This window comes from Hippopotamus amphibius, chromosome 10 (genome assembly GCF_030028045.1).
Source record: "Hippopotamus amphibius kiboko isolate mHipAmp2 chromosome 10, mHipAmp2.hap2, whole genome shotgun sequence".
Classification (NCBI taxonomy): Eukaryota; Metazoa; Chordata; class Mammalia; order Artiodactyla; family Hippopotamidae; genus Hippopotamus; species Hippopotamus amphibius.
The window spans coordinates 114,459,085-114,481,189 of NC_080195.1; the positions used below are offsets into that span (position 1 = coordinate 114,459,085).

The 22,105-nt window shown below is 51.3% G+C and overlaps 1 protein-coding gene across 9 annotated transcripts in view; it reads left to right on the top strand.

Annotated features, from left to right (window-relative positions):
• SLC37A1 (solute carrier family 37 member 1) overlaps positions 1 to 22,105 on the top strand; it is an 82,384-nt gene that overhangs the window by 19,758 nt on the left and 40,521 nt on the right. For all 9 annotated transcript variants that reach the window (XR_009047721.1, XR_009047720.1, XM_057697020.1 and 6 more), the window contains exons 3-8: positions 6,593 to 6,674; positions 14,647 to 14,779; positions 15,445 to 15,523; positions 19,012 to 19,147; positions 20,647 to 20,723; positions 21,641 to 21,807. Coding sequence is in view for 7 of the 9 variants with exons in the window: in XM_057697020.1 (XP_057553003.1) it covers positions 6,593 to 6,674; positions 14,647 to 14,779; positions 15,445 to 15,523; positions 19,012 to 19,147; positions 20,647 to 20,723; positions 21,641 to 21,807 (674 nt within the window). In the remaining 2 variants the exon portion in view is untranslated. The remainder of the gene's footprint in view (positions 1 to 6,592; positions 6,675 to 14,646; positions 14,780 to 15,444; positions 15,524 to 19,011; positions 19,148 to 20,646; positions 20,724 to 21,640; positions 21,808 to 22,105) is intronic.

A 22,105-nucleotide genomic window follows, 5' to 3' on the forward strand; every position in this document is an offset into this window, starting at 1 on the left:
CCCGGACCAGGGATGGAACCCATGTCCCCTGCATTGGCAGGCAGATTTTTAATCACTGCGCCACCAGGGGAGTCCCTCTTTTTTTTTTTTTAAACTTGGGACCTACAGAGATAGAGCAGTGCTTCTCAGACTTTAGTGAGCATGGGAATCACGCGAAACTTGTTAAAACGCAGATTCTAACTCAGTAGGTCTGGGGTGGTGCCCGAGAGTCTGCATTTCCCAGGTGATGCGGTGCTGTGGGTCCAGAGACCACACTTTGAGTAGCAAGGGGATGGCGTGTTCGTCTTCATTTCTGTTCCATCTCTACCTCAAACTTGCTCTGTGACCTTGAAAGCTTATTTAACCTTTTTAGATCTCAGCTTCCTTAGCTGTGAAAGAAGAGAACTGGCTTTAACGTTCCTGTGAAGGGCAGTGTTTGTTTTTCTACCCGGCATGCGTCGCCTTTTCCGAACAGCACGTTGATTTCCTTTGGGGGATTGCCTGCCCTCCCTCGTGTACAGGTGTGACAGGTAGATGAGTCCCAGGCGTCTCCGTCCCTTATGGCAGCCGGTAGAGACCCTCAAGGCTCCATCCCCGCGACCTTCCGCCATAGCCCAGGTCCAGCAGGAGGCAGGTGGGGAACTAAGGTGGGCTGCAGCTCTCTCTCTCTCTCCTGGGACTTTGAATCTTGAGTAGAGGGAACCTGGGGCAGAGGAAATGGTGAAACGCTTCCGGTCCATCTGTGGGACCCAGGCTCAGCTGGCAGGCGAATTCTTAACATTTGTCCTCGTTTGCTTCCGCCTCCACCTTCTCTCACCTGTGCATGTGTCTGTGTCCGTACATCTACACACACGTACATCTACACACACACACCCCCCCCAGACACACACACGCACACGTTTTCCTGAACCACTTGCGAGCGAGTTACAGACATTATGCCCTTTTATTCTTAAATACTTAAGTGTATATTTCCTGTGAACAGGACATTTTCATATAACTGCACACAGAGATCAAAATCAGGAAGCTTAACACGGATGTAATGCTATTATCTAATCCACATTCAAAATCATATAAAATGTCCAATAATGTCTTTTACAGATGTTTCTCCTGGGCCAAGATCTAGTCTGGGGTCACAGTTTGCATCTAGTTGTCCTGTGGGTTTAGTCTCCTTTAGTGTGGAACTGTTTCTTAACCTTTCTTTGTCTTTCACGAGCTCGCCGTTTTTGAAGGACACGAGCCATGTATTTTACAGACTGTCCCTTGTTTTGTGTGTGTCTGGTATCTCCTCATGATTGGATTCAGATTGTACATTTTTGTCAGGAATTACACAGGAGAGACAGCTTCTCCCTGATGGCAAAGGAATCGCAAGAATTGGTGATGGGGGCTGGGGGCAGTGGATGGCTCCTGTGGTGTTGGGGTGGAATTAACGACATCAAGAAGAAGTGGAGCGAGAGTAGGGGAAGAAGGGTGTGTGTGTGCGTGCGCACACGCGTGCGTGTGTGTAAGATGCCCTCTCTCTGCCCGCTGAGAGGCCTGGGGACAGCAGTGCCCCAGCAGCAGTGAGCACGCCGGGTGCTGAATCTTGGTTTCCAGGTGCCATTTCCCACTGACGGACCCAGGCAGGCATCCCTGGAGACTGGGTCCGCACCGGGGCAGGGAAAGTGAGGTGGGCCTGGAATATCTTGCGCCAAAAAAATAAGGAAGTGCTTAAAAGTGAAGGGGCTCTCGCCGGCCAAATCTGGCATGAGATTTCAAATGAACGATACTAGTAATGGATTATAGCCTACTGAATAAAACAAGAATCTAGGGAGTCCGTGCTGCTGTAACTAACTAATGCATGAATGGGAGGGAAGAAAGCTCTTTCCTGCAGTACAGTGCCAGCCACTAAGTAGAGCAGGAGTGTCCAAGTTGGAACAGCACCATCTGAAACCATCAGGGATGCTTGGCTTCGACAAGGATCATCAATGACACACACGATTGGGGGAAAGTTGGAGGAACAAGTATCTACGTGACCTCAGAGTACATTCCCACACATTCCCTATCCATTACTAGAGGGGAAAACTGTAGCTTCTCCAAGGGGTCCTCAGACAGAGACCCCCTAAACCAAGTGGTCAGTGCTAACATCACTGACGTCGAAGGCCTCCTTTAGGGTACTCTGGAGGGCCTCATATCACAGTATGCACGTTTTCCTTGTTCCTAAGTTAAGGATGTCTTACTGATATCTGTGCCAAGTCAATGCCGTTCAGTAACTCTCATCTGAAGCATTTTTTTACTTCTTATTTGCCTATGATCGAGATAAATAACACTCAGATGAGGAAACGATATTCTCCCTTGAGTCTCTGAACTGTCCAGTAATGCGTGCCGCCTTCTGGAACGCCTCTGAGGACGCTTTGAAGGGACATTGCCGAGACAGGCTTTTTTTGCTAGTAACTTGGGGTTAACCTAAATGCTGTTCTTACAGTATTGGTAGATGCAGAGAACGCTACCCATTCTTACAGAAAGTGAGTGGAACACTGATGAGGTAAAGGATCGAATAATTCATTTTTAATTGTATTTGCTTAATATTCAGAAGCTTAAATGTAACACAAAACAGAAATTAAAGTTTTGGATCACGTTAGCTTTCTGGGGCTGCTGTAACAAGTCCACAAACTGGGGGCCCTTAAAAGAACAGAACTTAATTTTCTCATGGTTCTGGAAGGCAGACGCCTGAGGCCTAGGTGTCGGCAGGGCCTCGAGGGAAGAGCACTTCCTTGCCTCTTCTCCGTTTCCAGCGGCTGCTGGCTGTCCTCGGCGCCCCTGGTCCTGCTCTTCGTCCATCATCACGTGGCCTTCCCCCCGTCTGTCTCCATGTCTCCCCATGGCCTTTTACAAGGACATGCAGTTGGATTTAGGATCTCAGTGGATTTGAGGAGTTAAGTATGACCTCAGCTTAAGTAATTACATCTGCAAGACCCGATTTCCAAACGAGATCACATTCTAAGAGTTATGGTGGACGTCAATTTTGGGGGGACCAGTATTCAGCCCACTACAAGATGGATAAAAGAAAACAAATATCCAAAGTCCTCGCTTCATAAATGATAAAGGAAGAGAGTAGATGAGGATAGACTTACAAAATGCGAAAGGACTCCTGGAGGGTTGTTTAGGACTTAAATCCCCATAACCCGGAATAACCTGCAGAAGTGAAAAGTCTGCCCGCTCCCCAGGACAGGGGTATTGCCACGGCCACTGGGAAGGCACCAGACCCACAGTGGGGCTGCTGTGGTTTAAAAGTGACCAGTGGGGGCCGTGTTTAGACCTTCTGGAAGGTCAACCTCTAGCTGCTGGCTCTTCCCCTCCCCCAAATCCTGTGTAATAAGACGAGGAGAGAGGGAGGAAGGATGGATTTGGAAACAGAAGAAGTAGAGTTGGCCTGATACTGGCGAAATAAGAGACGGGGTTCCTCTTTAGGAGACACATATTCTGTGTCTAGGAAGCTCCGGTTTGCAGGGTAGGTTGGCGCTTTGCCCTGACTCTGCAGAGTGGGTTCCCTCTGAGAATCCTGCTCCCTGCAGGCAGGTGCTCTCCCAAAGGGGCTGATTCCTCAAGGTGTGTCACTTCCACACAAAACTGAACTGAAGATGCCCAGAGGCAAGGGCTCCACCTCCCGGTGTTCTCGGGGCAGCTCCAGGGCACATCCCCCAGCGCAGGGCCGTCATGGGGACCACTTCTGCAGAGGCCCAGGGAAGAAGGACAGGGGCCAGGGAAGGAGGCAGAGGCCGGGGAAGGAGGACAGGGGCCGGGGAAGGAGGACAGGGGCCGGGGAAGGAGGATGGGGGCCGGGGAAGGAGGCAGGGCACAGGGATGACTGCTGGGTTCCAATACCCTGGACAGCCTAGACAGCCTAGGAATGAATGCAGGTGTACTAGGGCCCCAGGGCTCTTCAGACCTGATCAGCGTGTACAGGCGAGCTCTTTATTTCTGGGCTTATTTATTCTATTTAATAAATATATTAAATATACTTAATAAAACTAGACTATTTACAAGTGGAATGTTCTGGGTAGAGAGTGGAGACCATGAACGCAAAGCCCATTTAAGTAGAGCTGCTCTCTCGGATTCCTTCGGAGCTGGGTGACTATGAAATTCGGATTCTCCTGGTCGATAGCACACCTGAAAGCTGGTGGTATGTAGCATCCTTGAGGACTCTAAATCCTCTTAGACTCTGATTTGGGAGGGACTGGAGGTAACTCAGTCTGAGGATACTTTCTTACTCTTTGTGGAGTTGGGCAAAGGGAACTCTGTGCCCAGATGAGAGCCGATCAGGGTACCCCACAGTCTACACCAAACCTAGCAAGTGGGCATTGAAGCGACCAGCGGCTCTAGCTGTGGGCTGGAAATTTGGATGTTGAAAGTTCCAGTGGCCCAGAATCTTTGTAAGCTAGCGCGTAGGAGCAGCAGGTGAGATACGGAGAGCTTCCAGCAAAGCACGGAGAGCCCTCTGCTCCCTACCAAAATGAAAGACTTTCAGAAACACAAGGACAAAGAAAGGCCTGGACTTTTGTCACTGCACCTGCATAGTCTGTGTTCTTTCAGATAGATGACACACTCACTGTTTTTATAGTTCCACTTTTTTCCTATCTGCTCACTGGCAGGGGCTCGAAGAGCCAAGAATCCTAGAAAAACCATCCGTAAATGTTTCCTTGCTGAAGGAAAGAGCTTGGGGGCATTTCTTTATTCATTTTGCAAGTGTTTATTGAGAACCTGGCAAATCAGGTTGATGTGTCCATCACTAAGCACAGGTGCTGCCGAGGTTGGAGGTTGGAGTTCCACGGCACTACCAAGCCTTTTTCCCATCTGAAACATGACCCTGTTTTTTTTTTAAAAATCTGGAAATATTTATTTGACTCCCGCCTTTTCTGGTGGCCAGGGAGGCAGACATCCCTGGGAGTGTTCGTGTTAGTCCAGGAAGCTGCCCTTGAGAACTAAATCACCCTGGAAGTGTGGGTGGGAGACAGGAGGAAGGGTCCCTTCCTCATCCAGGGCCTTGAATGAGCCCGCTTCTCAGGCACCATGGTGCCCCGCAGCCCCTCTCTCTTTAGTCGCCACTACCTCCGCCTTGGGTAATTACTGGTTTAAGCCCGCATGCCATTTGAAGGTCACTGGCCTTTCCCGACCAGAACAGGAGGGATTCCTCAGGGTCAGGGGCTGGGCCTCAGACATAGAGGGCCTGCCTTCCTGGCAGGACCCCCTTGGCACCATCTCTTGCCAAGCACTTTTTCCTCCTGACCCGTTTTCTTCCCCAAAGGGTTGTTTTCCTATAGCGTGGTTCAAACATTTAGACTGGAATGAACTTTCTTCTTGCTAAAGCATCTTTTTGTCTATAGTCTCCATACATCTCAACACTTCCTCTCGAACTGCTTTTCTTATAAACCAAGAGGAGCAGCAGGGCTTTGGGCCAATATTTTTATGTCATTGACCTAATTCATAGCTTGTCAGCATCACTGAGTTGTTCTCGCTGAGTTCAGGGAAACATTTATATTTCTGCCTTGCTTGTGTCCTTCTAAAAAGTAAAAAATAAACATGATCTTAAGTGCCCAGGACAGCCGACTTATAAGTCACTTGCTGTTAATTTCGTCACAAACTAAATAATCATGCCTTTTTGTCTGCTTTTTAAACACGTGTACATCTGTGTCCCAGATTTCTCTTTGATTAGTTTTTCTCATGAATGTTTCGTTTCAATTTACAAAGTAAACGTGGCACATTTTTAAAATATAATATTGTAGTGGTATTATAAATAGGATTGATCTTTGAGGTAGGACTGAATAAATAACATACAACGTAAGGAGATTTAATAATACAGTTATAATGTATTCTTAATGCATCTCATTATTTTATTGACGTATACTTGATTTACAATGTTGTGTTTAATTTCTGCTGTACAGCAAAGTGATACCTATATATGTTCGTTATACATATATATATGTTTGTTTTCATATTTTTTTTTTCTTCTCTTTTCTTTTTTTCTTTTCCGTTATGGTGTATCACAGGATACAGAATAGAGTTCCCTGTGCTGCACAGCAGGCCCTTGTTTACCCATTCTCTGTGTAATAGTGTGCAGCTGCTAATCCCAAACTCCCAGTCCATCTGTCCCCCAGCCCCTCCCCCTTGGCAACCACCAGTCTGTTCTCGAAGTCTCTGAGTCTGTTTCTGTTTGGTAGATTTACTCATTTGTATCGTATTTGAGATTCCACATATAAGTGACATATATGGTATTTGTCTTTCTCTTTCCAACTTACTTCACTTAGTTTGATCATTTCTAGGTCCATCCGTGTTGCTGCAAATGGCATTATTTCATCCTTTTTAATGGCTGGGTAGTATTCCTGTGTGTGTGTGTATGTGTGTGTGTGTACATGTGCGTGTGTGTATACACAGCACATCTTTATCCACTCATCTGTTGATGGACATTTAAGATGTTTCCATGTCTCGGGTATTATAAATAGTGCTGCTATGAACAGAGCAGTGCATGTATCTTTTTGAACTATAGTGTTGTCTGGGTCTATGCCCAGGAGTGGGACTGCGGGATCATATAGCATCTTATATTATGTTATGTCATCCCTTCCACTGTTTTGTGTTTCAGGTACAGAGCCTTCATTTTTATTTTGACGTTTTTGCTGTATGCAAGTTTTCACTTATCTCGAAAGCCTATCAGCATAGTTAAGGTAAGAAATCATTAAAAGCACTCAATTTCGTTTCCTGCCTGTAATCTCTGTAAGGAACTAGTAACCCAATTGGGGGGGAAGGGGAGTGCAGGGGAAAGTAGTAAGTAAATGGAGAAAATGGATATCTTGCTGCTTTGGTTTTTAGTTTCTCTTTTCTGGAATTAAAATCTTTAAAATAGTTTTAGGATTTATAATTTCAGAGGTAGTATACTTTTGGTTATATTCCTTGACAGTTCCCAAATTCTGAAGCTTAATTAAATATCTGTTTTATCTTGTGTGAATTTTCTCTCCAAACATATCCAGTCTAAGATTGTTCCCCAAATTGCTTCTACTGGCATTAGGTTGTGATCCTAAGTCTGGCAGGGGTGGTGCTTTTCCGTTATTCTTAGAACACAGTGTTAGTGATGGGCGGGCAGAGTTATTACACAGGCATCTGACTTGCAGAGAAGAAGATTAAAGTAGACAGTCCTACATAATAGCTAATTATAAGTTGGGGAAAAAGCAGGATAGTTTTCTCACCCTCCATGGAATTGCATCGTTTTGCCTGCAGACTGTCAACAGGCTTGAATGGCTTTTGAGTCTGTATTACAGAAGGGACGAGAAAACCATCCAGGGCCAAAGACAGTTCATTGCCAGCTCGACTGCCCCTCCCTCACTCTCTCCTCATTGGCAGGGATGCGGGTCCAATAGTGTACCCCCATTCACCTCTGTTGTCCTGCTTCCTCTGCTCCCCCGGGGGAACGAGTGCTGGACAGCTGCCCTCGCAGTCTGCAGGCCGGCGGCAGAGGCGGCGCCGAGGCTGTTGCCTTCCTGGACAGTTCTGTGTTCCCTGCTCTCCAGCAACTCCCAGTGGACCTGAAACATCAACCATTTACTCCAGGAGTTCTAAAATTCCTCCTGGACCCCCAGGAAGCAGGAATGTCCCCGGCCCTTCAAGTCACTTCTAAAATTCTCCCTTTTTTGATATACCAAGTTTTAATAACTATGAAGATGGTTGCAGACCTTAAAATGTGGTTCTCAAAAGAGAGAAAAGGATGGGACAAGAGACGGTGGGCCCTCATCCACTTTAGCGTCTCTCAAATCAGTACCAAGGACCAACCTGCCCCATACACTTAAATGCTACTACTTCCAGTCTTCCTGGTTAGGGAAGCAACGTGTGCGTCAAGAAAGAGGCAAGTTACGGAAACGGAAGAGACCGTTGGAGGGGCCTCAGTGAGTGCTGTGGACCCGAAGGAGCCAGAGGGGCCGGGGGGCTGCCTGAGGACCAGGGTCCATCCTGAAGGGCTGGGTTTTCAGCCTGGGGCCTGTGCCCCGTGTGCTCGGTGAGGGGAGGGGCATCGCAGGGCAGCGGTCTGACAGGCGCAGCGCCCATGCTGGGACCGAGGCAGCTCGCTGAGGTGGGCTGGCCGCCGGAGGGTCTCCTTGTGATGGTCACACGGGTCCCCATTCAGCCAGGAAGGGAGGTGGCATGTTCCAGGTCACTCTCCTGCCTTGCCCGTTGGGGGTTGGGGCTTCCTGAGGAGGGGTCCAGCTCTCGCTTAAGTTTCCACCCGTCGCAGTAGCTGCCGCAGGCTGAGCCCCGCGCCCGACCAGGTGCAGGCCTCCTTACCTAATGTCATCGTCACAGCAGTGCTGTGAGTGTCCTCTTGAGGAAGCTGAGACTCGGGACTCTAATTCCTCCATGCAGGCCAGGGCCGCCCGGTGAATTCCACGGGGGTCGGGCTGCCGCCAGAGTCCCTGTGCTTAGCCCCTAACCTCTCTGCCACAGGGTCTCTAGGGCAGGTTTAAGAACCTGACTACGTTCCCAGCATCACCCCCAGAGTTTCTTCAACACGCGGGTTGTCTGACTTAGCACCTTAGACGCGCCTGCACGGGGGTTGGCCCTAATGCAGAACCCGGGGGGCTGCTTCGCCTTCTGAGGTAGTTGAGGATGTGACGCTGCAGGTGGGAACTTACTTTGTAACACCTTACAAGGCTCTCAGGTGCTTTATGTAGCTCATCTGGCTTATAAAACTAGAAATAGTAGCGATCCTGTTGACCTGAGGGACAGTTTGAATTATCTGTAACTGATATTTATTAGCACATTATGAGCAAAACAAGATTAAAGTATACTTGCTTACCTGGAATGGGTCACCAGGGGTGGTGAATTGTAAAATGATTCATATTCTTTAATGCCACGTACAGCGACGTGACGTCACGTGATGTCAGCACGAGGCTACCCTGTTTAGACTTGCGTTTAATCCCTGATGGCGCCTTTCATTTTTCTCTGATGTTACTGTTTAGTAAAGAGGGAAATAGTAACAGTGATGAAAACAAGACTGGCAGGAGGTGGGCTTACAGCCTCCCCCTCTTCTACCAGCTGCTCCAGCTGTAGCCCCTCCTCCCAACTGGAGGCTGATGGACAGGTGGGCCTGCACCCTGCCTTAGGGACACTCTGGGGGGCTCATCCCTGGCCCCCCACCCCCCGGCTGGGCCAGAACGAAAGCCTGAAAGCAGGAGGTTCTCGGGGAGAGCCTGAGCTGCAGGGACCCAGGTTCCCTGAGGGGAGCGGTGACATTGACCCGTCTGAGAATGAAGGTCCAGCGCTCTCTGCGCACACGGACCCCAGGAGGAGAAAGCCATGTAATCCTCAGGGGTGGACAGAAAACAAAGCCTGAAAGGCTGGACATGCACACCTTGGCTTTGGGTGGGAAACTTGCTATCTGGAAAGTTCCGCTGTTCTCAGTATTCGTATTTAAGTAGGAGGCAGCGCCAATGAAAATCTCAGCAGTGTCTTTTTTAACTGATACGATAATCTTAGCGTTTATATGAAAAGAATGTCCAAGAATTAACTACCAAGGAAAGTGTGAAAAAGATAAATTTTTAAGCCACTGTAATCAAATAATTACAGTATTGTGTAAGACTAGACAAAGGTCGTAGAAGAGTATAGAAAATACTGAGAAACATACAGTAGAGTGGTTGACAGAGGTGGTGGGAAGGGTATTTCTTCTAATAAATGGTGTTGATATGACTGGTGATTCATCTGGAAGAAATAAGGTTGAACCCCTGCCTTATAAAAAATGGATGGATGGATTAAAGGTTTAAATGTGAAAAATAAGAAATAAAAATCCAAGAGCAAGATGATGTCTATCTTAGGTGTGCGAAGTTGGGAAACCCAAAGGAATGATGGACAGAGGGGATAAGAGGTAGTTCACAGACAAGGGACCTGAATCTCCAAGAGCTGCATGAATGGTGTGCAAGCTTGCTGGTATTTGCAAATGCAAATTAAAGTAACAAGGCATCACTTTATACCCACAAAACTGGCAGAACACCTAAAAGAGTAAGAGCCCCTGTTGCTGGCAGTGATGACGGGAAACTTTCAGGCATTGGTGCTGGAGATGTAACGTGTTACAACCTTTCGGAAAGTGTTCTGGGTAACACCTGTTGACATTAGAAATGCTTGTCTTTCAGCCCTGCTTCTGAGAATCTTGTCCATAAAGGTAAAAGCGCCAGCACTTAGGAGTATTTGCATAAGCATCTTTATTGTAGCATAACTTACAATGTAAAAAACAAGGACAAAAGGAAAAAAACCTGGCTATTACGTGAACTTAATCAGCAGGTGAAAGTCTGAATAAATTATGGGGCATTCATATTCTGATGTGTGCAACTACTTTAAAAAATGAGTTGCAGCTAACCCAGTTGATTTAGAAAGATTCCCAAGAGGTATTTTTGAGTAAGAAGAGTCAAGGTATATGTAAGTTCATGTAGAATGATTCCATTTTTAAAAAACAGACAGTGGCCCCAAAGCTTCCCTACGTGTTTCCGTACACCTTGGCGAGTGGGTGTGTGTTTGCATATGCAGGTGTGTGTTTGGTCGGTTTTCATGTGGCACCTGTGACTCAGACAAACGTACCACCACCAGGTGCTGTTGTAAACAGGGCACTGCTTGTCTGCTCTTCCTGCTCTGAGCACTGTCTCAGTCCGCTCATGCTGTGTAACAAAATACCTCAGACTGGGAGGCTGTAAACAGCAGGCGTTTGTTGTTCACAGTTCTGAAGGCTGGACGTGCCAGATCAGGGTGGGTGCCAGCATGGTCGGTTTCTGCTGAGGGCCCTCTTCCAGCTCGCAGACGGCTGCCTCCTTGTATCCTCATATGGTGGAAGGTTGAGGGGTTCGCTGGGGCCCCTTTAAAAGGGCACTCATCCCATTCCTGAGGGCCCCACCCTCCACCTCCCAAAGGCCCCACCTCCTAACACCATCACCCTAGGGGTCAGGTTTCAACATGTGAATTTGGTGGGAACACCAGCATCCAGAGCACTGCAGGCACCAGAAGTTTCGTTTCTCTTCTAGGACTTCTTTTGGATAATGCTTTGGCGAGTTCTTTTAACCCAGAGCTTCATAACAGGAGTGTAAAGGACCACTTAAAGTAAACGGACCCATACACCCCAGTGAACCTAGAAAGTTTACTAAACGTATGCACTCTGTACAGATTATGTACACACTCACAGGTGCACACGCACGCACGTACGTTCACACACACTACACCCCGTGTGTCATGCAGAGGTGGCGTGAAGCTGACACGCCCCCTTCCTCCTGACGAGGCCCGAATCCCTGATCTGATGCTCCTGCCCACCCCCCCCACCCCCGTGGCCTCGCAGCATCTTCCCGACTTCCACCGGGCTGTCTCTTCTGTTACAGGGAACGAGCAGCCTCACGGAAGCCTTGGCCGGAGAACCCAAGAGCCCAACTGGTGTTTTTGGAATGAATGAGTGAATAGAGTTCCTCAGGGTGACGTTGCTCAAGTTCAGAATGTAGAGCGTAGAGTCTTCATTAATGTACATTTGTGTAAAAAACATTTGTGTCTAGGTTTCGCACGGGCCGGTGCATGTGGAGCTCACGGGGAACACGTCCGCTGCTCCCTGACGCGACCCCCTGCTGCTGCCCAGCGGCGGGCGTGGGAGGTCTGGAGGGGGGTCTGTAGATGGGAGTTAAGTGCACCCACCCATGTCCCTGCTCCTCCGCCCCCCACATCGTGTTTTGTGACATCAGGGCTGTTTTCTGCATCCTTCCATCGTGTCGACACCTGTCTTCTCTCGCTCCCCACACCCCACCCCCCACCGTCCAGTCCGTCTGGTGCTTTGCAGTTTATTTGGTCGTTTCCGTTCCCCTGTGTATTACACAGACATTTTTGAAGAATTATGAGCCCCGTGTACCGAGAACGTTCCGTCCCGCTCCTCCTCCCTTGGCGTTTCACAACCGCATTTCTCGGCCGCCACGTTGTCTTTTGATTGATCGACTTTTAATCACTGCCTGCTGTATTTTGGTTAATTTTATATGTTATCTGTTGAAAGGCACATGTGTAAAAATTTGCAAAGGAGACTGCCTTTATGAAAGCAAAGGACTAGCTCCCACCCCTCGAAATGATTTTATAACATGGTAAGAATCAGTTCACCTGGTGAGGTTTTTTTTTTCTGACAAACTAAGTTTATCTTAGTTTCAATCATCCTTAATTTTCCTGCAAACACCAGGTTTGGGGAATAAAACTCATTGAAAAATTAAAATATAGCAATCTTATTAAAAGCTAACATATAGTTATTTAAATATCCTCAGGACTGTATGCTCGAGTAATGTTAGTTCTTTTATTGCTTTTGCTGCAGCCTTTCAGTGGGGTAGGGTGGAGATTTCTCACGTGAGGGAGGAGGGCTGGGAGCTGAATGAGGTTAGGGCCAGCTGGAGGCGCCGGGGTACCCCGTGTGGGTGGACCCCAACCTCACGGCTGCCAGTTGCTGAGCCCTTCTGAGGGCTGAGGACCAGAGAGGAGCTCTCCACACACACCTAGTTCATCTTCACAGCAGCGCCAGGACGGGCCGCACGGTGCTGGCTTCATAACAGGCTGTGGGGAGTCCACAGGGCTCGGCCGGGGTTGGAGGCCAGCACAGTGGCACCAGGATCCCAGCTCAGAGCCCGTGACCCTGACCGGCACCTCTCATCCCGGGACAAACCGAAACAGAAAACCTCTTCTGTTTGTTTATGAAACTAAAGGGATGCTTTCTAATCCTCTCTATCCCCTGTGGATGGTGAAAGAGGATGTGGACCCGCCAGTGGGAGCGGCGTCTCCAACGGTCCTCTTCCCAGGCTTCCGTGTAAGGCATGTGGTAGGACCCCCGCGCCAGCCCTGCTCGAGGGTCCCCTCAGCCCACGGGGGTCCTCGTGTCCTGCCTGTGGCTCCCTTTATTGAAAGGTGAACAGACAGCATCCGTGGCGCCTCTGGGCCTGGCCCAGTTGGCTTCCAAGAGAAGCAGCAGAGAAAGGTGGGCGGACACACCTGACTTCTGAAGGCAAAGAAGAGAAGGAAATTATAACATCAGGTGGGTGGGGAGGTGGTGGAAATCCGGCTTCATGCACACAGGCAGGGCTGCAGGCCTCCGCAGGTCCCCGTCCCGAGTTCACAGCCACGCATGCCCAGTTTCTCAGGTGGAGTGGGGAAGATGACAGCACCCGGCCTCCCCCGCGGGGGAGCGTGAGCTCTGCTCAGGAAAGCTGTTTGCAGAGTGTTACTTTGATTTTGGAAAGCAGAACCGTGGCAAGTTTTTAGGGCCATGTTTAAATGATAGCAGAGCAGCCCAGGGATGACCACAAAGCCACATGGCCACAGAGTGTCTGGGTCCCGTGTGCCAGGCCAGGTCTCAGGGGCGTGTGTCCGTGTAAAATCAGGAGGTGTCCAGCCGTGGCTGACCACAGCCCTAGCGTAGGTGACCTTTTAAAGGAGATCAGCCTCTTCGGTGACCCTCTCCTGAAAAGACGAGGTGTCCGCCAGTCGAAGCTGGTGGACAGGCTTCCCAGCTCTCACCCCGCCTGGTGGACTGGGGTGCAGCTGCTGCCCGCTGCCGTGTCTTGACCTCGGGGTGGTTGCTCCTTCCAGGGCCAGCCTTCCTCACAGCCCCCAGGCCCAGCCTCTCTCAGGTCCCAGCTCACTAAAGGACGCCCCTTTAGGACCTTTGCTCCCCCTGAGGGCCACGTCCTTGACCTTAAGGATGCCTCCTCTCGCCTTTGCTCACACCTGATGCTTTGGTTCATCTGAGCCCCATGTAGTGAAAACCCCAGAAAGCGCACAGCAGGAGAGAAGTGGGAGCCGGGGCCACCTGGGGAGGGGACGCGCGTGACCACCAGGCTGCACAGCAGACACATGGAGCCCTGTCTGCTGCGCCTTGTGTTTCAAGAAAGAAGTCACCTGCCACTAGGTCCCCATAACACGATGGCCCCGGCTGCCCTGTGGCGTTTTTCTGGAAGGGCGCGTTCCTCCCTAAAGAGCACGCTGAGCTGGTTTTAAGGCCTTTTTTGAGATACGATTTGCATAGAGTAACATACACAGATCTGCAGTGTCTAGCCTGGCAAATATTTACATGCTCATCCAGGAAATCATCACCTAGGTTAAGGTCTGGTCCCCATCCAGCTCCCAGAGGGCTCCCTGTGCCCAGTCTCCGTCTTTACCTTTCTCCAGGTGACCACCATTCTCTCCAGCGTCGCCTGGATTCGTTTCCCTCCTCCTGAGCTTTGTAGACAGCGTCCTCCCACGCGTGCTCCTTTGTGTCAGGCTTATTTTGCTTCGAGATTCATGCTCATCCTTGTGTGGACCTGTAACTTGTATTCAGTGATAGAGGTCTAGCCAGGTGAACCCTTTCTTCCGTCCTGCGCAGGTGGTCCCGATGCTGCCCAGCTGCCCTGAGCAGTGGTCTCTGGGTGGCCGCGTATGGGCCGTGCTGGCCGTGTGATGGCCGCTGGGGAGCTCGAGAAACCTTCCTCGTCGCAGGCACTCGGCAGGTCCCGCAGACACACGGCCCCAGTGGTGCTTAGTGCCCCTAGAACACAGTCACCCTGGGACGGCTGAAAGGAGAGGGACGGCTGTCCCCACGCTCTGCCCCCGGGACCCCACCTGAGTGCGCTCTCTCTCTCTCTCTCTCTCTGGCTTCTGTCCTCCCCACGGATGCCGCAGGGTGAGCTGCACAGCTACTGCACGGCTTCGAATGAGGACGAAGTCAGATTCGACAGCCAGAGCCAAAAAGCTGGGGACGCGCCAGCTCACCAGCTCCCAGGCAACGGGACCAACTGCGGCTGGGCCCCGTTTGGTGAGTTCTCCATCCATCCCCCCGCTTTCGTCCCGTGGCTGAAGCAGGGCGACCCCACTTCCTCCACAGGTGGCCGCGATCCCAGAGCCTGCTGGCTGGCCCGGCTTCCCAGGCCTGGCCGATCTTAGCAGAGGTGACAGTGCTGTCGGATGCAGCCGTCCCTCCAGGTGCAAACTAGTCTGTCCTCCCAGCACACCCGCCTCCCGCCTTCAGCTGCCGCTGTCCCCAGCGCCCGTGTACGGCAGGTGTCACTTAGTGGCTAGATCTGCGGAAGGTCATTTGCAGGTTGCATTTGTCAAGGCGGAAGTCAGGACTTACAGCGCATAAGCTGTGGCTGAAAGAAGAGAGCCGTCTCAGAGCTGTGCTGTGGGGCTGGCCTGGGGGGGCCTGAAGCAAAGCCAGGGTGACGTGAAACAGAACGAATAAACCACAGGCTCACCCAGCAATGGATTTGACCTGATGGGAGCAATGTTTATGTAGCGATTATTTGAAACGTGGTGACTGTATTTCCCGTCGCTGTATTTTCTGTGTTCTCTTCTGAGGACGCCTCCCAGATGTGGAGAGCAGGTGTCTCGTGTGGCATTGCACCTCTCCCGGACGTACATCGATCCTTAGTGAAAACTAAATAACAGCCCCCTTTTCCTGTTGCTCTTTGCCCCACGTAGATCAGGACAACTACCAGCAGCTGCTCGGGGCCCTGGACTACTCCTTCCTGTGCGCGTACGCCGTCGGCATGTACCTGAGGTAGGTCCGGCCGAGACTGCAAGGCCCAGGCGGTCCACCGGGTGCAGGCGCGGCCCCGTCCACAGGTGGCTGGTCCTCCAGTCTCTCCTCAGAGACGAGGAGGAGGTGGAAGCCAGCGCAGGTCCTGCTGATCAGGCAGACTGTCCTCGGACGGCTTTCCTGGCCCGGGGTTGGACGCACCGTGAGCCCTGCCGGGACCTGGTCCCTCGGGAGCAAGGCGCTGGCAGCTCCCCGCCCGGGGAGCATGGCAGGGCATCCTGTCCTCTGGCTTCAGGGGCCTCCGTCTGTTCCCTGAGCCCACCTGGCGCAGAGCAGTGCACACAGGCTGTGCTTGGCGTGTCCACTTGGATGCCCAGCTCAGCCGGCATAGCACCGCCCCTGAAGCCAGAGGCCGTCTTGCCTGCGGTGGGGGGTGTGGACTCCGGAGACACGTTGCTGGGTTTTGATCCCAGCTTGACCGCTCGCTGGGTGGCTTTGGGCCAGTTACTGTGCCTCCTTTGCCTCAGTTTCCCCTTTGCAAAGTGGGGGAAGCAGTAATTCTTAACTCACAGGAGTGTGATGAGGTTTAAACGAGTTAATACACGTAGAACGCTCAGGACAGGGCCTGGCCCGGCGTCTGTTACACACGGTCATTGCCACGCTCGGGATCCTGTTCTGAGTTGGCCTGGGAGGGTGGTGAGTGTTAGTGGGTAATGGGATGTGTGGTTGGCCGACTTAAAACTGTTCTTGTGTCCACCCAGCCAGGTTTAACAAAAACAACAAGCACACACACAAAAAGCCTCTAGTCCAAAGAGGGTTTTGTTCAGAGACAGATTTTTAGAGCTTTGAGAATCGCTGGAACCCCTGTAAATGTTCACCGTCTCCCCTGAGATCCACCCAGACTGTGTTATCACCAAGACCTGGGCCCCTCCCCAGCTCAGGACCCTCTAGGTGTCTGGTACCCAGACAGGCAGTTCCTGCTGACGGGGTGGCTGGCACCCCTTGGTTGTACTCGCACATCTGCCTAGAGCTGCAGGGCTTGTCCGAGGGCAGTGTGAGGAGTACGGACGCAGGACAGAAGAGGAGCCGAGCTGCAGAGGAGGACGGTGTGAGCCCTGGGCTCCCGAGGGCGTAGACTGCACCCGGGCCGCCAGCCACATCCTATCCTGGGGTGAAATATTTATGTTCTAAAGACCACAGTTTTCCTGGACACCAATAGTCAGTCATATAAAAAGACCCGCAGGTTGGAGTGTGTTTTTCTCAGTAACTAGAAAACAGCGTTTAAATGTGGTTCTCTGGGAGTGACTCTGTCCCCGCAGTATCTGGAGACAGTGTTGGTTGTCTCAGCTGGAGGAGGGGGTGCTGCGGGCATCTCGTGGGCAGAGACCGGGGTGCTGCTAAGCGTGCTGCGGGACGCAGGGCAGCCCCTCGTCACAGAGAGGTACGCGGCCCAAGACGCCAAGGGTGCTGAGGCTAAGAAACCTGGTTTCAATAAAGTGGTTTTACTGTTGCTTATTTATTGGCAGAGATCATTCTTCATGCCACTCGCCAATGAAGGTTATTACGAAATAATATTATTTTATTATTTCGTAATAACCTGATGTGAAATCCACAGTAGACGCGTGACTGGGGGGAGGGTGTACCCTGCTTCCTCGCGTGGCCTTTTACTGACATCGTGACACATGGCTAGTGAGGTGGATGGTGTTAGTGTAGCAGATGAATCAGACACAGTGGTCCCTTTACTAACGAGGTCCTTGCTGGCAGCTTCAAGCAGGTGTGGCCTGGCCTTTATTACCTGTGTGAGCCTGATGGAATGTGGAGTGCTCTCCATTCTGTTAGGCCTTTTCTCTAGAAACTTTTAAATAGAGACCAAATTGAGGGCCAATATTTATTTATTTATTTATTTATTGGCTGCATTGGGTCTTCATTGCAGTGTGCTGGCTTCTCACTGCAGTGGCTTCTCTTGTTGTGGAGCACGAGCTCTAGGCACCTGGGCTTCAGTAGTTGTGGCACAGGGGCTTAATGGCTCCGTGGAACATGGGATCTCCCTGGACCAGGGGTGGAACCCGTGTCCCCTGCACAGGCGGATTCTTAACCACTGCGCCACCAGGGCAGCCGCGAGGCCCAACCCTGTCTGGCAAGGCTAGAGGACGTTTGTGAGCCCCAGCCAATGGCACCGGCTCTCAGGAGGCCCTTCTCACTCTGCCACTTGCTCTGTGACCTTGGGCAGGTCAGCCCACGCCCCTGGGACATGGTTGCTCTTCTCCGAAGTGAGCAGGAAGAAGCAGGTAATTCCTGTAGCTCTGGAAGGCTCTCGAGTTCATGTGTGATCAGTTTCTACTCAGCTTAAAATTTGACCTGAGTGCCGTTTGTAGTTTTAAATGACCTCCTCTGCGTCAGCGTCTCAGAGGTCATTTGCGTGAGGTTAGATGTGTCTTTTTTTTCTTCAGTAAATTCCGAAGGGAGAGCTCTCTGGGGTATTGGTTCTTGAACGACCAGAATTCTGGAGCCAGTCCCCAGAGTACTGTCCGCGGTCAGGCAGGCGTCATCCTGCATCACGTTTCACGTTTCTTTGGCTCCTAGAATGATTACGTGGAAGAAAACGAGACCCGCGAGTGCGTAAAGGTTGCAAAAGGCACGCAGGCGCTTGTGATTGTTCTCCAGCTCTTTATTCACTTAATAAGCCACGGTGTCAAGCTGTTCCACAGTGACATTTCCTACAGGGCAGTGAAGGATGTATCTCCTGTGGCATTGGGTGTGGTGCGACGGTGGTGAAAGCCTGTGGAATATATATACCCCAGGATGAAACGGGAGCCGTCCACCCTCCAACCTCCCCGGCGGCCCTGGAGCTGTTTTACTGAGCAGCCACCCCCTGCCTGGCGTTGAACTGCATTTATCTTGTTTGAGCACCCAGGCAGCTCTAGGAGTCACGTGGCTGTTCGCGGGGAGCACGGAGGCTGCGGCCCCACACGTCATCCTTCACCTTAAAGGAAAGGCTCTGTCCTTAAACCAGATCTCAGGGGTGTGGCCGGGGAGGGTGGTTGACAGAGCCCCTGTGCCCTGGCCGCTGACACGGGGGCTTGATGCCACCCCCAGGGCCGAGGGACTTGCGGACCCCTTTTCATAAATGTCTACAAGTCAACAGTTGAAATTTTTAAATACTCTTTACATTCACTGGCTGTTGTTTATATAAAATAGGATTAGCTAGGAGGACACGCTTTGGGGTTTTTTTCAATTGGCAGGCATCACATACGTCAGAGTGTTTCCGTTCTACTGTTTGACCGCGACTTTGACGAGAAATAGAAAGTCTTAAAAGGTGTTGCCAGTTTCTGGCTCATACATGCTCCACGAAAAAATAATTGCAATTAAAGTTTCCTGGAAACGGGAGTGCTTTCGCGTTCTAAAAGCTCAGAGAACAGCTTGAAAGCATCCGGAAAGAAGCCGCTGGGTCATTTGCATCATGGGTGTGTTTGTTTTCTCATGTTCGTCTCTCTGTCCTCTGTCCCCAGTGGCATAATAGGGGAACGCCTGCCAATTAGGTATTACCTGACTTGCGGAATGCTGGCCAGTGGTGCTTTTACTGCCCTCTTTGGGGCAGGGTACTTCTACAACATCCACAGTTTTGGATTCTACATGGTAACTCAGGTAAGGTCAGGGCCACGGCTCACAGGTTTCCATGATGAGCTGGACGGGGTGTTAACGTCCTGGGTCCCCACCTCTGCCGGCAGAAGACGGCAGATTGTGAGAGTGGGCAGAACCGTGTCCTGTCTCAGGTCAGGGTCAGCGCTACACGTCCAGCCCCTCTTCTCTCCTCTGCTCTGAAATTCCAGCAGCCCGGAAGCGTTTCTTAGTTTCAGGAGTTTCCGCTTGAAGAATCCTATCTGTCGGTACCCCAGCAGGGGGACTGAAGCATGAAGCCCTTATGAGTCCTTCTGCCTTAATTTGGATGCATTGGACATGTTCTGTCTTGTGACAGACTTGACCGCCCTGGAGTTGGGGGGATGTGGGGCATGGCGGGGGGAGGGGGTTGAGGGGACTTGGGGATTGTTGGCAGTCAGGCAGGGTTGGGGGGTGGTCGGTGGGTTGGGGGGCAGTCAGTGGGGAGGAAAGGTGAGGGCCTAAAGGTGCTGCAGGGGAGTGAAGGCCAGACGGGCGTGCGGCCAGACCCTTGCAGCGAGGCCCCGTGCTTCCCGGAACTCTCGGCTCTGCCACTCCCAACAGCCCTGTGGGTAATATTGCCTAGAAATGGACAAGGACTTACAGCAAGGATGCTCAACTTCTGAGACCCTCCAAATAGCCCAGGAAGATGTGGCAAGATCAGGGCAAATTGTACGTAATTTGCTTTTAAAATTTTCACCGTAGGACTTGAAAGAGTTTGGCGGTTTTAATTACCAAAGTGGTGCACACTTTATAGTAACACAGAAAATTAGAGAGAAGGAAAAACCTACCTCTCAGAGTCCCGGCACGTTCCTGGAGGGAAGGCTGCGCCTGGCTGGCCCTGAGGCTGGACCAGTGGCTCCCAGTCCACCTCCGGGGGGCCGGTCCTCCTTAGCAGCGACTGGAGGAGGCCGTGCCCAGGCCCCTGCGACTAAAGCCGAGCCAGTTGCCGACACACTTCCTAAATCCCTTCTTCAAACAAAAGCTCAGGGCGCTCCTGGCAAGTGGAGAAATCGTTTCTCCAGGCACTAGGTCAAGGTCTTGCTCATTTCAGATGGTTAGCAGCAGAACCTTCTACACAATGTAAGAAGGGAAAACGAGCAATTTACGAGCCACCCTTATGGTATCATCACAGTTCCGTAAAAAAGGAGAGGGCTTTTCTCTGTTTATAAAGTTTTAGATTGGAAAGAGACTGGACAGCTTGGCCCCAAGCTGTTAACAGTAGTTCATCTCTGTCCGAGCAAGAGACTGTCTTTTCTTTCCTTTCTCTGCTTATTCTAAAACTTTCACAATAGGCACGTACAACTCTGGTGATAAGATATATTTGTACTTTGTTTAAAATGCACGTTTTGCTGTCGCGGCTCACATCAAATCGGGTTCTGCCCCTTCTTTTTGGGAGAGTCCCCGCGGGGCACCCAGACCCCCGAGGCCGGGCTCTGGCTGTGAGTGTCCCCCTCAGTGGTCTCCTTCTTTGCCCTCTGTCGCAGATCGTCAACGGACTGGTGCAGACCACCGGCTGGCCCAGCGTCGTCACCTGCCTCGGGAACTGGTTTGGAAAAGGGAGGTGAGGAAGGCACCCCTGCTTCCAGCAGCGTCCATTTTCAGAAGATTCTGATGACAACCAGACTGCTTGATTTTTAGTTTTTCTTTAGATTTATCACAATAAAAACACCTTAGTCTACTCTGTGAAATAAGATGATTGAAACCTCTGGGACTTGAGGGTCTGAAATTCAGGTGGTCCTCTGTCCCAGGAGATGCCCCTGTTGTGGGCGGGGTGGAGTGTGGGTCACCTGTGCAGCTGACTAGCAGCCCAGGCATCACCTGGCCGCTTGGGAGAAATGCAGTCAGGGCCTCGCCCCAGGCCTTTCGAAACAGAGGCTACATTTTCACAGGACGGGAAGGAACAGGGAAATGTGATAGGTCCTGTCTAGGTCACCCAGCGCCTGGTAGCAGAGCTGCACCCAGTCTCAGGCAACCTGACTGCCGTCACATTCCATCATAACGTCTGTGTGACACGCAGCACGGCCAGGCCCACGGGTAGGAAGTACTCAGAGATGCTGGACAAAATTGGGAGACTGAAACAGGAAGCCCACTCCTCCAGCCTTATTTAGCCCCGTTCATCTGGCAGGTTCATCAACATGAACTTTTGTTAACAGGATATTTCATCAAATGATTGTATTTAGATTACAAAGGCACGAATTTAAATTCAGGGCCTTCCCAGAATCTCAGGAAAACGCGTCTTTCCTCTTTTTAATCGTGGAATGAATGAGCTCGGAGAGACATAATTATACAGCGGAGATAAGTAAAGATCCAGTCCTCTTGTAAACGCCCCTGGTCCCGATCCTTGCAGAGGTGGTGTGCACACTGCCCGTTTATTTCTACCCCAGCTCTTACGCTGTGCAGGCGCTGTTGTGACCGCGCGGCCCAACCCGTTTAAGCCCCGAGGTGTCATCTGCCCTCCTGTGTGTTGCTGTGTTGCAGGCGAGGTTTGATCATGGGGGTCTGGAACTCCCACACCTCTGTGGGCAACATTCTGGGGTCCTTGATCGCCGGCTACTGGGTGTCCACGTGCTGGGGCCTGTCCTTCGTCGTGCCGGGGGCCATCGTGGCAGCCATGGGGATAGTGTGCTTTCTCTTTCTCATCGAACGTAAGTACCGGTGGATGACGACCCCTCCCTGGGAGGGCTTTGGAGGGGGCGCGTTTAGGAGAAGAGGCTGCTGCTTCGTCCCGGGCAGGCGTGGGGTTGCCCTGGCTCTCCTTTGCCGGGCAGACTTCCTTCCCTGATGAGCTGTTGCTCTCCTGGTCTTGCTGGATTTTCTGCTGTTTCCTGATTTCTGGAGTAACCACTGTTGAAACTCCTGCCCTGTCTCCGGCCCCGCAGCATCGGGCATGCATGCGCCTCCTCCACCTGCCACGTCGCTCACCCCCGTCTTGCGGCCACAAAC